A 13,119-nucleotide genomic window follows, 5' to 3' on the forward strand; every position below is an offset into this window, starting at 1 on the left:
GATTTAAAGAGACACGTAGCCATCTACAATTGACCCTGAAATTATTCCTACAACTTATTTCCAAACAATTCACCCTCGTAGACAGACAGAATTGTTGTTATCGCCGTACATTCAGGAGATGTTGCCTCAGCAAAACCCCGAAACACGTGTTGATTGTTACGCCAACTGTCATCGCGTGATACAGCGTCTTTACTGTTGATTCAGTAAATACACCGCCGCTCGACGGCTCGCTCGTCTACACAAACCCCTTAACCGGCCAATCAAAGTGACGTACAAAAAACAACAAACAAATGATAGCAAACCTAAACATCAATGCTAGCGATTCTATTGCCATTTAAAAACCAATTTCACTACACCACGATTATAACGTTTTAGCCTAGTTTATTCAATGCATCGTTCGGCATTGTCCTGGTGCGCTGCAGGCTTTGTTCTTGCACAGCCACACGCACCTTTCCTTATCTTACACACATGGATTTAAATGTCTACATGGCTTCCCCAACCGGCTTAATGATGAGCTCGTGCACCTGTACGTGGGGCGGTGTACCGATGGCGTACAGTACGGCCGCCGAGATGTCTTCTGCCTCGAGCATTGGCATTTCTTCCGGAATAGTAACACCGTCCAGAATTTCCGTCTTCACTGCACCAGGGCTAACGCTCTAAAAGAAGAAATACAATTTATGAGGAAAAGGACATTTAAATCTCTCCTCTCGCCGTACTTACCGTCACCTTAATCTTCGTACCAGCGTCCCGCATCTCGTGGCGCATCGTTTCCGTGATCGCGCGCACCGCATGCTTCGTACCGGGGTAGATGTTAAGCTTCGGGAAGTTCGGCACACTATGGCCGGCAATGCTGCTGATGTGCACAATATGCCCATCCACCTTCCGGTCCACCATCGACTTGTAGGCCCACTGGCTGCACAGTACCAGCCCCGTCACGTTCGTGTCCAGCACGGCGCGCAGATCGGCCGCCGTACCGAGGTCGAGCAGATTGTTCTGGCGCACTATGCCGGCATTGTTTACCAGCACGTCCACCCCACCGTACGTGTCCGCGATGCGCTGGAACGTCCGCTCGATGTCCGTTTCGATCGAAACGTCACACTTCATCGCGTGAAGCCGGTTGGCCGCTTCCTTCGGCAGCTGCTGCTTCAGCTGTTCGACTCGCTCGACACGCCGGGCCAGTCCGATCGTAATCATGCCGGCTTTGGCCAGATCTTTGGCAATCTCGGCACCGATGCCGGAACTGGCGCCCGTCACTACCGCTACCTTACCGTTCCAACGGTCCATCTTTAGCGCGTGTGTTGGGAGGAAAGCTCTATCAATTCGATCTATGCAATAAGGCCACGCAGTAACACGGCTGATGTTGCACTGGTTTCACACCTCCGATGATGGATGGTAATCGCACGACTGAATGGGTGACGGTCGTGCTGGTCGCTTTTTGACTAGAAATATCATCTTCGCGATTTGCGATGACTTGCAGATTGCCAGTACGAATGCGGGGCGTGGAACTACGTAAGAGGGAGAACCAACAGCGCATGCAGGATTCGAGATTTCGAGTGGCTAGTCGTGTGCCCCGTTCCCAATGCCCCAATCGCTTTCTAACACACCTTTACACGCGGAGGCAAACGAGCATTAGGTCGATCAGTGGCACTCAACCTGTTTGCTATTGAAGCGGTCGGCTGGTCGTTATCTTGAAATACGTTTTTCTTCAGATTACACTTTACACATCACACATCACAGTATCAAGTAAATGCGGTTCTATTATTTACCCTCACAACATAGCTACGCACCCGAACTTAGCACCACTGATAATTGACGCACACAGGCGCGACAAATTACGCGAGAAGGCAAACAGAAACGACTCGGCTTCCTCTCACAAAGGCCATCCGATATGGACATCTCGTGTGCGTGTGTGTGCCTTAAGTTTGAGGGAAACAATTCTTCCTCATCACCAACAAACGGAAAGATGCTCACTCATGCTCTTGATGAGAGCCGCCAGCCCGTCCGCCCGTCCGCCCGTTCGCTAATAGACTCGATCATTACATCGTTACCTTTACATTCCACCAAACCGTGTGTAACCGCGCATCGGTTTGCATCATGCGTATGCGGAACAGACGACAGGTGGATGATTCTACCGGAACTACAAAACGCACACACATCTGCATCCCCACCCACCTCCTGTCTGTTCCCACTTGACGATTCCTGGCGCATAAGAAGCGGCGCGTTTGGATTTGGAAGCGACCCTATTAAAGGCACGTGGACGTATTTCTAATCAATCATCGCACGTTTGTGGATAATCAGTTGACAGTTTATCTTATCAGATTCGCTTGCTGGTGAGTGCTGGTGGAGGGAAGCAATGAACAAGATGGATAAAAGTAGAAACTCACGGTATATGGTGCTGCGGTGATATGGTCAGGTTTTCTTGATTACGGGCTAAGCGAGAGGTCCATGTTTGAGAGATGCTGCTAAGAAAAGAGTTGTTTAGGAAGTTCACAAACTAGCTCCTTTGCGTGAGAATCTTGTCGGTGCATGCGCAAGTGTGATTTCATCATCTATTCCAGATGAGTAATCCATTTCTTCATAGACCTAAAACGTTAGAAATGGTTAATAATATCGTAATTTGTTGTTAAATGATGTCAACGGTCTTCTTGAAACAGTTCAATATGTGGTCTTCTGCAGAATAATTGATGACTTCTTGGTTAACTTCTTTTAAGTTAAATTGAAGAATTAAAGTTACTACAGACATGATCATGAGTAATTGCTATCCGAAGATCTGAAGCCATCTTAAGTAGTGATATGCGTACATATATCAAATTTTGCCGTAGTCGTGTAGATCGAATTTCGGCGCAAGCCGAATGCTAAATTTGAGTGGCGTAAGTAAGAATACGAAAGAACCCAAGCAACTCCACATAATTCCGAATAATTCCAGACAACTCCTATTGAGATGGGATGAGTTGTTTTAGAATCATTCGGATTTGTCTCAATTCATCCAGATTCGTACAGAGTTATTCAGAATCATCTGGAGTCGTTCAAAATCGTTCAGAGGGAGAGGTTTGAGAGGAAATGTTTGCTAGATTCGGAACGATCAGATTCCGGTAGTTGTGAGAGATAATCCAGAGTGGATTCGGGGATCAACTCCGACTCCGGCGCTCAAAATATGAATCCGACTCAGGATCATAACCAGATTCGACTCCGAAATTCCGGACGCGTCCAGTCAATTCCGATCAAGTCCGGATGAGTCCTAATGAGTTCGGATGAGTTCGGATGATTCCGGAAGACTCCTGGGGCTTATTCCGTGATTATCGATCGATCCGACTCTGGAAAAAAACTGGTATCTACCCATCACTATCCAGTACTACCCGAACTGAGGCTTTTCCAATCGAGGAGATGACTGTGATTGTCTTTAGGCGACTCCTATTAAGTCCGGATGATTCCTGGTGGGAATATAATAGGAATCACCTGGAGTTGTTCGTATTCATCCTGAGTTGTCCAGAATCATCGGGAATTATTTGAAATTGATCCGCAGTTATCCAGAATCATCCGGAGTCATCTAGAATCATTTACAATAAGTGCGAGTAGTCAAGATTCATCCAGAGTTGTCCGGGTGCATCCGAATATGTCCGGATTCATCCGAAGTTATCCGGAAGCATCCTGAGTCGTTAAGAGCCGTTAAATCGCCCAAGCATGTCCACAGTACTACCGAGTTGACCGAACACGTTCGGAATTACGGTAGGTTCGAATCAACATCTCGAATCTTGTGTTGGTTCAGAATCGGATTCAGTGTTTCAGAGCTGGTTTAGGAATGGATATAAGATTCTACTCCGAAATAGACATATCAAACTTTAGGATATTATTTGCCAAATTTTTGATTAATTCCTCAATGTTTGTCATCATCGTCAAAAGGGGTTTCTATCACGGTAATTATAGGTCCTTCTGCCTAGCAATCAATTGCATGTAATTTATACTTCACAGCCCCTGAAAACAGCAATCACGATCGCGATAATTTGTATTTCATATTTAAGAAGTTCACGGTAAATAAACGTGTGTCCCAAAATATAAGATAAATCGAAATATATTCCCCTCCCACTCCGCTCCAAAGGGGCGGACACCCAACATTCAGTCCCAGGTTTCGTCACAATCTTCCAACGTCATACCGGTCACGCCCTGGCGAGCCTTGACAGTCGCCTCGTCCTCCTCCGGCTCCCACGCTGGATACTGATCGTCCATCTCGTACTCGCCGTAATCGTCAATCCGTCCCTCATCGGAATCATCATCCACGTCGTCATCCTCCAGCGGCAAAACGATCACATCATCCGCTCCAATCTGATACTCCGCCCGTATCAGCACCTGTCGCACCTCCTCCAAACTAGCCACCTCCATGCCCATACAATTGTGGACCGCACTCAGCGGCACGAGATAGCGATCCTGCTCGGGTGCGAGGAAATCTTCGCCAAAATTGCGCAACCGTCGTACCTGATATTCGGCCGCCTCGCGTATACGCTGCTCGCGGGGCCGATCATCCGGCAGTGCCACCGGGTACACCTCGCTCGAAATCAGCCAATACTCACGGTCCGGTTCGATCGGTTCCTCTTCCTCGAAATTACCGCTATCGTTTCTTGTGCGCATTGCGCGCGCTTCCTCCTCCGGTATGTACATTTCGATCGCGGACCCAAACTCGTCGTCATCGTCACCATAGTCACCGGCACCTCCGTCGCCGTAACCGTACTCATCGTCACTGTCACCATGGTCCAGATCGTCAATAACATCTCCATACTCTCGCCACCGTTCTTCAGCAACGACATCGTCACCGATCGAGAAACAGTGTTCCACCACTGTTCCAGCGCCGCTGGTGGCCGGTTCACCACCGGCAGCAGCCTCTGCACTGGGCTCAGTAGGTTGTGCCGGCTTTACTAAAACCACTTCCTCTATATTGGGATCGTACACTGCCTGTGGCCCTGAGAGGGTTGTTGCATTTGCAGGCTGCTCTGACAAAACGTTGGCAACCGCTCGCTGTTCCGTTGCGACAACCGGTGGCAAAGCATCAATGAAATCACGCCGTACAAATACCGCCAGCTGGCTCACACAGCCAATCGCTTCCGAGCCAGCCGGGGCCGGTCCGATGCCGAAATATTTGACCCGATAATCGGGATACCGCTGGCAGATGGATTCAGCCCACGCCTCGAACTCTGCTCGCGTCCACTCGAACTTGTGATCGTCATGGCGGAATCCGTTCGCCAACAAACCATCAAACAGGACGTTATATTCGGCATTGGGAGTGGAAAAAAGGGCCACCTTTGGTCGGATAAAACCAAACACATTCTCCGGCACCTTGTCCAGGACGGGCTGGTGCAAATGTTCAATGCTGTAAAGTGGACAAGGAATTGAAAGCGTTTTGAATGAAGAACGAAGACTCTCCTTTGCCCGTTACCTACATTTCGATGCCTATCACAACGTCCGTGCCCTCGAGACATTCGTGCGGTTCGGCAATGTTGCCACGCCATACCTCCACCGTGAGCGGTTTGACCGGGGGCGATAAGTGGTCGGTGAGCAGCGGTTGGACCAAGTTTTTGCATTGTCGTAGAAGTCGCTCGTCGATATCGACCTGCGGAGAGATAGAAATGGCAAACGATATGGATAAAACACTTTAAGAACAATGACACGATAAAGGCGAGACCGATAAAAAAATACTTCCTTTATCACGACGACAAAGAGAAGAAACAACGATGATGTACGTTAATTGGGATAATTTGCATTCTTCTCAATAACAGACAAATTGTTGTGATATACACAAATGGTTACAGTAGTAATATACATATAGTGGGCACACACGTGTTTCTCTTTTTTATTACAACTGCATGTTGTACTTTTTAATACAAAAATTGCTTAATAACTTAAAGAGAATTCCGGACCATCAGGTTAGTGATATTGACACTTGACGAGCCGATCGATACAAGCGCTCACATACCCCGGGGCTAGATTTACTGTACAATTCAAATAAAATAGTTTATTATGCAACTATAGTTCACCTTTTTTACACAGGATACACATCTCACCCTTTCCCTGATCACACAATCTCATTCAATCTCAACTCCTCTAAGAACTGGCCGACAGAGGGGAAAGACAAAAGGGGCATGAGTGCACTATTTGATCGGAAGCAAACACGCTACGATGTGCGGGCCAGCGTAGGAAAACAAATGATATTAAAAATGGATACAAATAAGAGAGTGTTAAAATGGAACACTGTCGTATGGGAAGATCTCATCAATAAGTTAAATAGTCTTCATCCGAACTGAACGGTTCATCCTGTTGGGTCCCTGCTATAAGGACGACTCAAAAACGTGATTGTATAGTGTTGGGTCATTCCGAGGAAGGATAAATTAACCAATCGCACCTTAACCGTTACGCTTGATGTGATTGAGGATCTTCTATTTCGTTCCTACTTCCCAAGAAACCTTTCTCCATCTTTGGCAGCAGCCAATTTGGGTGCTTCCCCCTGTGTTCACACGAAACGATTCTCCATCAGCTGCTTCCAGAAGGAGGGCGGCTTCCGGTTGATCATCGTCGTCAGCATCAGCTTGATCCGATCGCTGATCGGATAGTCCGGGCACCAGCAGCTTAGCCGCTGGAACACGTCCACAAAGCCGAACCGGCTGAACTTGATCAGACCCGCTATTGCTTCCTCCTGTATCGTGCTATTTCCTTCCGCAAGCTGCACGATGGTGGTGAAAATTTGCATCACACGCGATGCATCCTCGCTGGAGGGTTGAGTCTTCATGATGGACGCGATCGTAAATATACACGTCACGATCCGCTCGTCTAAACTTCCCGGCAAAGAGGTACTGCTGCTGCTACTGCTGGTGCTGCCAGCGTTACTACTACTACAACCAGAGATTGCAGCCAACGAAGGGCTGCCGCTGTTGGTAGCCCCACCACTGGCTCGCATCAGCTCGTATTGCTTGAGGTAATCGTTCAGCAGTGGATAGATCCGCTTCTGGATGATGTGCAACCGGGCCCAATCGTACCCGTTCCGTTTGGCCACCAGTATGAGCGAGTGGGCCACGTTGCGCAGCTTGTTGGCACGAATCTTCTCGACCAAGTTCACCACCAGCTCTTCGTACGTCGGGCTCGCCAGCTGGTAGCCGTACGTGTTGCGCAGCAGCCAGAGCAGCTCCCGCTTTTTAAACAGCGCCGCGTCGGGTGACCCCACAAAGCTCTCCTGATAGTTCACGTTCATCAGGATCGTCCGTATCGTGGCAATCATCGCGTCCGCATTGTCGTAATGTGGGCTGCCCTTCTTGGGCAGCGCGAATGGGAAGGCGCGCAGCACATAGTACACGAGCGGCAAACACTTAAACCCGAAGTAGTACATACACTTGAAGATGTACAGCCGAACGTTGTACTGTCGCTTCCAGGGCGTCTCACTCGGTTTGCTGTCCTCCAGCCCAATGTACAGGAACGTGAGGGCGATCAGTGCGGGCACCGGCAGCGTATCGCCCTTCAGCTGGAACATCCGGCGGTCCAGCTCGCGCGTCAGCACGTCCTCAAGCGTCGCCAGCCCGTAGCCGAGATGGCGCACTATCAGTATCAGCTTCTGGTGTGTCAGCGGCAACGGTGGAGCGGGCGGTGAACATATCACATTCACCGCTATGTCCCCGCAGGACGCTACCATCTCGAGCATGGTCAGCGCGATGAGCCGCACGTCGTGCGTGCAGTCTAGCACGGCCGTTAGCGTATCGTTCACGACCGCTTCCGTCCAGTCCGGGTTGTTCAGGTAGGCGGCCAGAATGTCGGTAAGCTTCTGCAGCAGCTGCTTTTCCTGCGCATTCGTACGGCCGGTGAACTTGTGGCTCTTTTCGTGCCACTTGTGGGTGTCGTAGAGGGCGATAAATTTGTAGATCGGTTCTTTGCGATCGTGTGCCTGCTGCTGTAGCTGCTGATGGAGGTCCACGTGAAACAGTGGTATCCGGGGCGGTGGAACGGTCGTGCTCGGCTCCCGGTCACTTGGAAGGGGCGGCGAGAGAGGCGAATCCATTGCGGAACCGATCGGGTAGGTGCAGTGCGTTGCAACGGATAGACTCGTGTCGTGCGGCGAGAGAGGCGAATCCGTTGCGGAACCGATCGGGTAGGTGCAGTGTGTTGCAACGGATAGACCCGTTTCGTGCGCTGGCGGTGACATGGGTGAGTCCTGAACGATCCTGCTCGATAGCGGCACAACGGTGGCTGCCTCTTCCGGAAGAGACTCCATATCTATGTCGATTAGCAGCTCACCCGTACTATCCAAATCGTCCACCTGCTCCTCCATCACTTCTCCTTCCTCCAATGTGGTTTCCATTGCAGGCACAGTGCTGTCGTTATTCGTGAGGTCGGTAGGGGAGGATTCAACTCCTCCATAGATGCTTTCAGCGACTGCTTCCTGTTGCGGCTGGACTTTACTAACAGATTTCTCCTCCACTTTCTCGCTATCTTCAACTATCCTCCTTTCAACGGGTGAACTACCTTCAGACGAGGGCTCCAGGTCTTTTTGTTCGTTGGAAGAATCTGTCAATTCCTCTTCTATTCGATTAATATTCGAACATTCGCTCGTTACTGTCGCCACTTTGGACGGGACCGACACTTCAGCATCCACACCAGCAGCTTCTTTTGGAGTGTCAACTTCTGCTTCTTCTTCTTCTTCTTCTTCTTCTATCACGACGGCTGCAGCTTCATCGTTTTCGTTCGCCAGATCCACAAACTCCTCGAACCGGTCGGCAATCGGGGACAGAGGCTTACAATGCACATCCGTCAGCGTGCCCAACATTGCCGCCCTGATGGAGGAAAACTTTTGATCCCAATCGTCCTCCAGCAGGAACTCGGTCGTGGGCGATGTACGACCGCTGGTCGGTTCGGGCGAGCAAAGTCGCAACCGCTTGGAGGCGTGAGGTAGTACCGATCCTGACTGTGCCGTTTCGTCCGAGCGACGAATGCGTAGCTTTCGCTTGCTGATAGGCGGCTGTGTAGGTGTTTTAAACTGGTCCTTCACCAGCTGGTTCGTTTCCTTTACCTTAATTGGGGAAACGAACGTTTCGGTTGTATTTGACGGGTAGTAACTGTTCGCCACCGACGGCGGCGTCGACGGACGAGGTACAGTAGGTAATGGTAGTTCATCTGGTAGTTCAGGGCAGGAGGAGGGGCCAGCTGCTACCTCCAGTTCAGGCACACAGGTTACTTCCGACGCATCCTTCTGCGTAGTAGTCGCTTGCTTTGGAGGAGTATCATTTGCGCTAGCGACGGGCGAGCTGGCGCATACTTGATTGGTGTCCTTTAAGGGAGGAGGAAGATCGGATTCTCCTTCCTCCATCTGCTGCAGCTGCAACGCTATCCGATCGACCTCATCGTCTAGCAATGGTGTTTCAGGTGTTGAAGACGTTGCTAAAGGTAAACTAATAGAATTATTTTCCTTCCCTTCACTACAGCTCTTCGATACCGCTTCGGTACCATTAGTTACTATGCTTTGAGCTACTGAAAGTACAAAACGAATACAGCAATTAGCATACAGTACGCTGAATCTCCTTCCATTTTTTAAAAACTTACCTTCGATTCTCGATTCATCATTTACACTTCGAGTGGTTTGGAGTGGTGGTGGCGAGCTGCACGAAACAGTAGTAACCCGCTCGACCAGGACAACTTCGGGCTCACTATTGCTTATCTCTTTGGTTGGCTCTGCCGGTGGTACAACCTCAACTTCCTTCTCGACGACCACAACACCACTGCCGTCCTCCACCGGACTAGTCGCACGTTCGATTCTCCGCTCCGGCGTCGGTTCCCGAGACCTCTCTCCAGCTGCGGCAGTGGCCACATTCGGTGTTACAGTAGGCGTGCCTCGCTCTTTACCATACCCAGCGGCGGCCACCACCGTCGCTCGCACGTTTGAAAACATTGTGCTCATAAACTCGGACTCTCGGCGTCCGTCCGCCTCTATCATGTCGCGTATGGTGGTGAGCTGTTCGTTGAGCATATTGTAACACTGACCATCGAACCGGCGTCCGCTGCTCAGCAGCATAAAGATGCTCTCCCCCAGCAACGTCCAGATGGTGGACAGGTGCGGATGCATGCTGCCGAACGTGTCGTCCGCGTCGAACGCACCGAAGCCCGGCGGAGCGGGATAATCTTCCTTCTTGATCTTGCCGAACAGCTGCTCGGCGACGGACGTGTACTGCTGCTGGAACGGTGTCATCCCACCATCGCCGGGCGTTCGGTAGTCGATGCGCTTGCGAATGTTTTTCAAATTTGTCATCGTACCGCACGTTACGAGGGATGGCCTTTCCAGTTCCACGGTTGGTTCTACAGTTGGTTCCACCGTTGGTTCCGTCTGTGTGCCGACTGACTCGCACAGCGGCAAGATTTCCGCAATCGGAGACAGTAGCAGCGGGGGCAGCGGAACACATTCGCGCAGGATTTCGTCCACCGATTTGTGCGTCACCTCGGGGAAGTTTACGCCAACGTCGACGCGCTTGATAAACACGGACGTGCACGTTGCTCTCGTGATGGTGGACATGCTATGCATGGTCGCTTTGTCGCAGAATGTTTTATTGACCGGTTGCTCCGTCGGCGGCTCTTCAACCAAACGCTCCAGCTGCATCGCGTCCGTCCCGCAGTCTCGCAGCTCCGGTCGCTCCGGGCACAGCTCCTCCGCCGTGTTGGTCGACCCATTTCGCACCTCCACCGGCACAGTTTGACTCTCCTGGTCCACCATTGCAGCCGATCTGGTGCGTCCCTTCCGTCGCCTGCTGCGATGGTTCGGTGCGTGCTGGATGAACGCTTTCACGTCGTCCGGCAGGTTGAGCAGATCCACCGTTGCCATGTGTTGCTTCAGCTCGCGCTTTTTGCTCGAATCGATCGGATCGCACGGCAGCGAGAAGTACCGTATCAGGTCGGTGATGAGCGACTGGTACCGGTGTTCCTTCTCCTCCTGCTGCCGATCCTTCTCCGCCAGCCGCTCCATCAGTATCAGGTCGGCATTGATCTTGTCGCTGTCCGCGATCAGGCAACGCTCCTCCAGCTGCTTGCACTGGCTTACGTAAGTGGCCAGCTGTGCTTCGGTCCGCGCCCCCTTGGCCACCTCCGCCTCGTATAGCGTCTTGAGCTGCAGGGCCGATTCGCGCAGGGATGAGATCTTTTCCCGCAGCCGGTCGTTCTCCTCCTTCTGCTGCTTGTTCTGCCGCACCAGCTTGTCCGTGCTGGCTAGCGTGCTGGCGATTACGTTCAGATCGAACGCGCTCATGTTATCATCCCCGATGGCGCTATAAATAAAATCGTCCCCGCTCATCGTGCTTGTTGTTGTTGTGCAGCGCGGCCGGAACTATACAAATTTCACTTTTTGTTTGTGGGTGTGTGTGTGTGTGTGGACCAACAGGATAGCAAACGCACCTGCGCCTTCGACTTTGAGGTAGTTGCAGACGGGGGCAGTGACGCTGGCTCTAGATGCAATCGTTAGCAATGCGCAACGCTGCACTGCACTCCGAATGGGAAATTCGCGGCAGAAAGTGGAAAGAATGATGCACAGGATAACACACCAACACACCGGCAAAACGCACTAGCGGTCCGCGATAACATCGGTACAGATTCTGAACCGAAACGCCGGGATCAATGTGTCACGTTTTTTCTCGTTCTGGTATGCTTCTGTGTCGGTGTGTGTGTGTGCGTGTAGTGTCCTTTCGCTTGCGCTTTATCTAGCAGCCCGCTACACATTCATTCACTTGCAATTTCACACACGCGCGCGTACTCGGCAGACCAGGATGGGGACCGTGGTGCAATGACTTGTCGCGGACGGGTGGTGGTCGAAGACAGGGGATGGGAAGGGTACTCTTTCCGATTCACACGCTACTTGCTTCGCGCACTATGTCCTTGGCGGGCACGAACTGTTTGTCGGTGCAGGATCGCTGTGCACTGTCACGGCCATTCTTCGGGGCGAAGGCTACGCTTGCACGGAACTGGCTCGGTAGGATGTTTCTATCGACATCGCCATTCCGAAAGCTATTTTTTGCAGTGAAAGCAGCGGAGAATCCGTGGTGGTGAATCTCTTCTTTCCCCCTAGCAGCACTTCACATGTTTTGACAGCATGCGGTAACTGTCACGTTGACGTTTTGCACGATCCCTTCGGAAACGGATCGGCCTTTGCGAAACGGAGCTAGGCGCAAACGACACAACGCTGAAGGGAAAATGTATTTATGGAAGCATTTTTGCTCACAAGATGAAAAAAATGCTGCATTCCACAGCATAATAAAATTGCTGAGATATAATTAACCCAAATTTACCACAGTCATTCGAATTTAAGCCATTGGGATTCCAATTGTCTTGCTCGTTATTTGCCCTTAAAAAACTTATTGGAAACGTGTTTCTCAATCTGTTTCCACCGTGTTTGTTCCTATTGCGCCTTTTGGCTATTGCGTTTGTTATCTTTACACAGCTCGTTATCCATGCGTTAATATTTGCATAATTCATTATGTATAAAACTGTCACATTATAATCAGGTGCTAAATGATATAAATACCTCTAATATTTTCTCTACCGCTGGCAGCGTACGGAGCAGTCGAAAGAATTTCATCTCGGCACAGCCAAACTCAACGATCTACGGAATTGAAACATGAGGGAAGGTTGAAATCAAGACTGAATGTCTCTCTTCGCGACAGCAGTACCTTCTTGAACGAATCCTTCCAGTAATCCAGCTCGAGCAGATGAATAATGGCCCAGTATCGCTGCTCGTACACCGGCGGATCAAATCGGATCTTTTTGTTTTCATCGTAAAAACAGCTGTTGGTAAAATTCGGCGCAAGTGTTATGTTCTCCATTGGTGTAAATTTTGGAGCAGGGTGAATATCAATACACTATCCATTCATACGAGCTGTACACGATAAATTGGCGTCCTTTCTTGAGATATTTCAGTAATATGAAAGCGAAGATGGACTTTGTGCCTTAATCCGATTGGCGATCCGGCGTTGTTGTAAACAAAATGATGGCCTACTCTTCTGAATCTCCACTTGACAGCACAGCTAAAATTGAAAGCAAAAACAAGTTGACAATAGTCGTGAGCTGTGGTTAGAGATGATCAAAATTTGTGCAGTTATGATTTTTTTAAATAGTTTT

At 50.3% G+C, this 13,119-nt stretch overlaps 3 protein-coding genes across 4 annotated transcripts; all 3 read right to left on the reverse strand.

Moving 5' to 3' along the window:
* Positions 1–303: 303 nt before the first annotated feature.
* On the reverse strand, positions 304–1,430 carry LOC121591808 (farnesol dehydrogenase-like). The gene is made up of 2 exons (XM_041912783.1): positions 721–1,430; positions 304–656 (listed from the first exon to the last, which is right to left on the reverse strand). Exons 1-2 carry the CDS (start codon positions 1,282–1,284, stop codon positions 483–485), a joined length of 738 nt encoding a protein of 245 aa, XP_041768717.1. The 5' UTR covers positions 1,285–1,430; the 3' UTR covers positions 304–482.
* Positions 1,431–3,973: 2,543 nt separating this feature from the next.
* LOC121591807 lies at positions 3,974–13,021 on the reverse strand. Its single transcript, XM_041912782.1, has 4 exons — positions 12,672–13,021; positions 12,527–12,604; positions 5,430–5,599; positions 3,974–5,359 (listed from the first exon to the last, which is right to left on the reverse strand). The coding sequence occupies exons 1-4, from the start codon at positions 12,822–12,824 to the stop codon at positions 4,114–4,116; spliced, it is 1,647 nt and encodes a 548-aa protein (XP_041768716.1). The 5' UTR covers positions 12,825–13,021; the 3' UTR covers positions 3,974–4,113.
* Positions 5,802–12,499, reverse strand: LOC121591806 (little elongation complex subunit 1). 2 transcript variants are annotated; one of them, XM_041912781.1, is made up of 2 exons: positions 9,568–12,499; positions 5,802–9,492 (listed from the first exon to the last, which is right to left on the reverse strand). In XM_041912781.1, the coding sequence occupies exons 1-2, from the start codon at positions 11,300–11,302 to the stop codon at positions 6,497–6,499; spliced, it is 4,731 nt and encodes a 1,576-aa protein (XP_041768715.1). In that variant the 5' UTR covers positions 11,303–12,499; the 3' UTR covers positions 5,802–6,496. The 2 variants fall into 2 exon arrangements, with proteins under 2 accessions (XP_041768715.1, XP_041768714.1); XM_041912780.1 differs by having other exon boundaries at positions 5,802–9,495; positions 9,568–12,498.
* Positions 13,022–13,119: the final 98 nt, after the last annotated feature.

The sequence above is a fragment of the Anopheles merus genome, chromosome 2L (genome assembly GCF_017562075.2).
Source record: "Anopheles merus strain MAF chromosome 2L, AmerM5.1, whole genome shotgun sequence".
Lineage (NCBI taxonomy): Eukaryota > Metazoa > Arthropoda > Insecta > Diptera > Culicidae > Anopheles > Anopheles merus.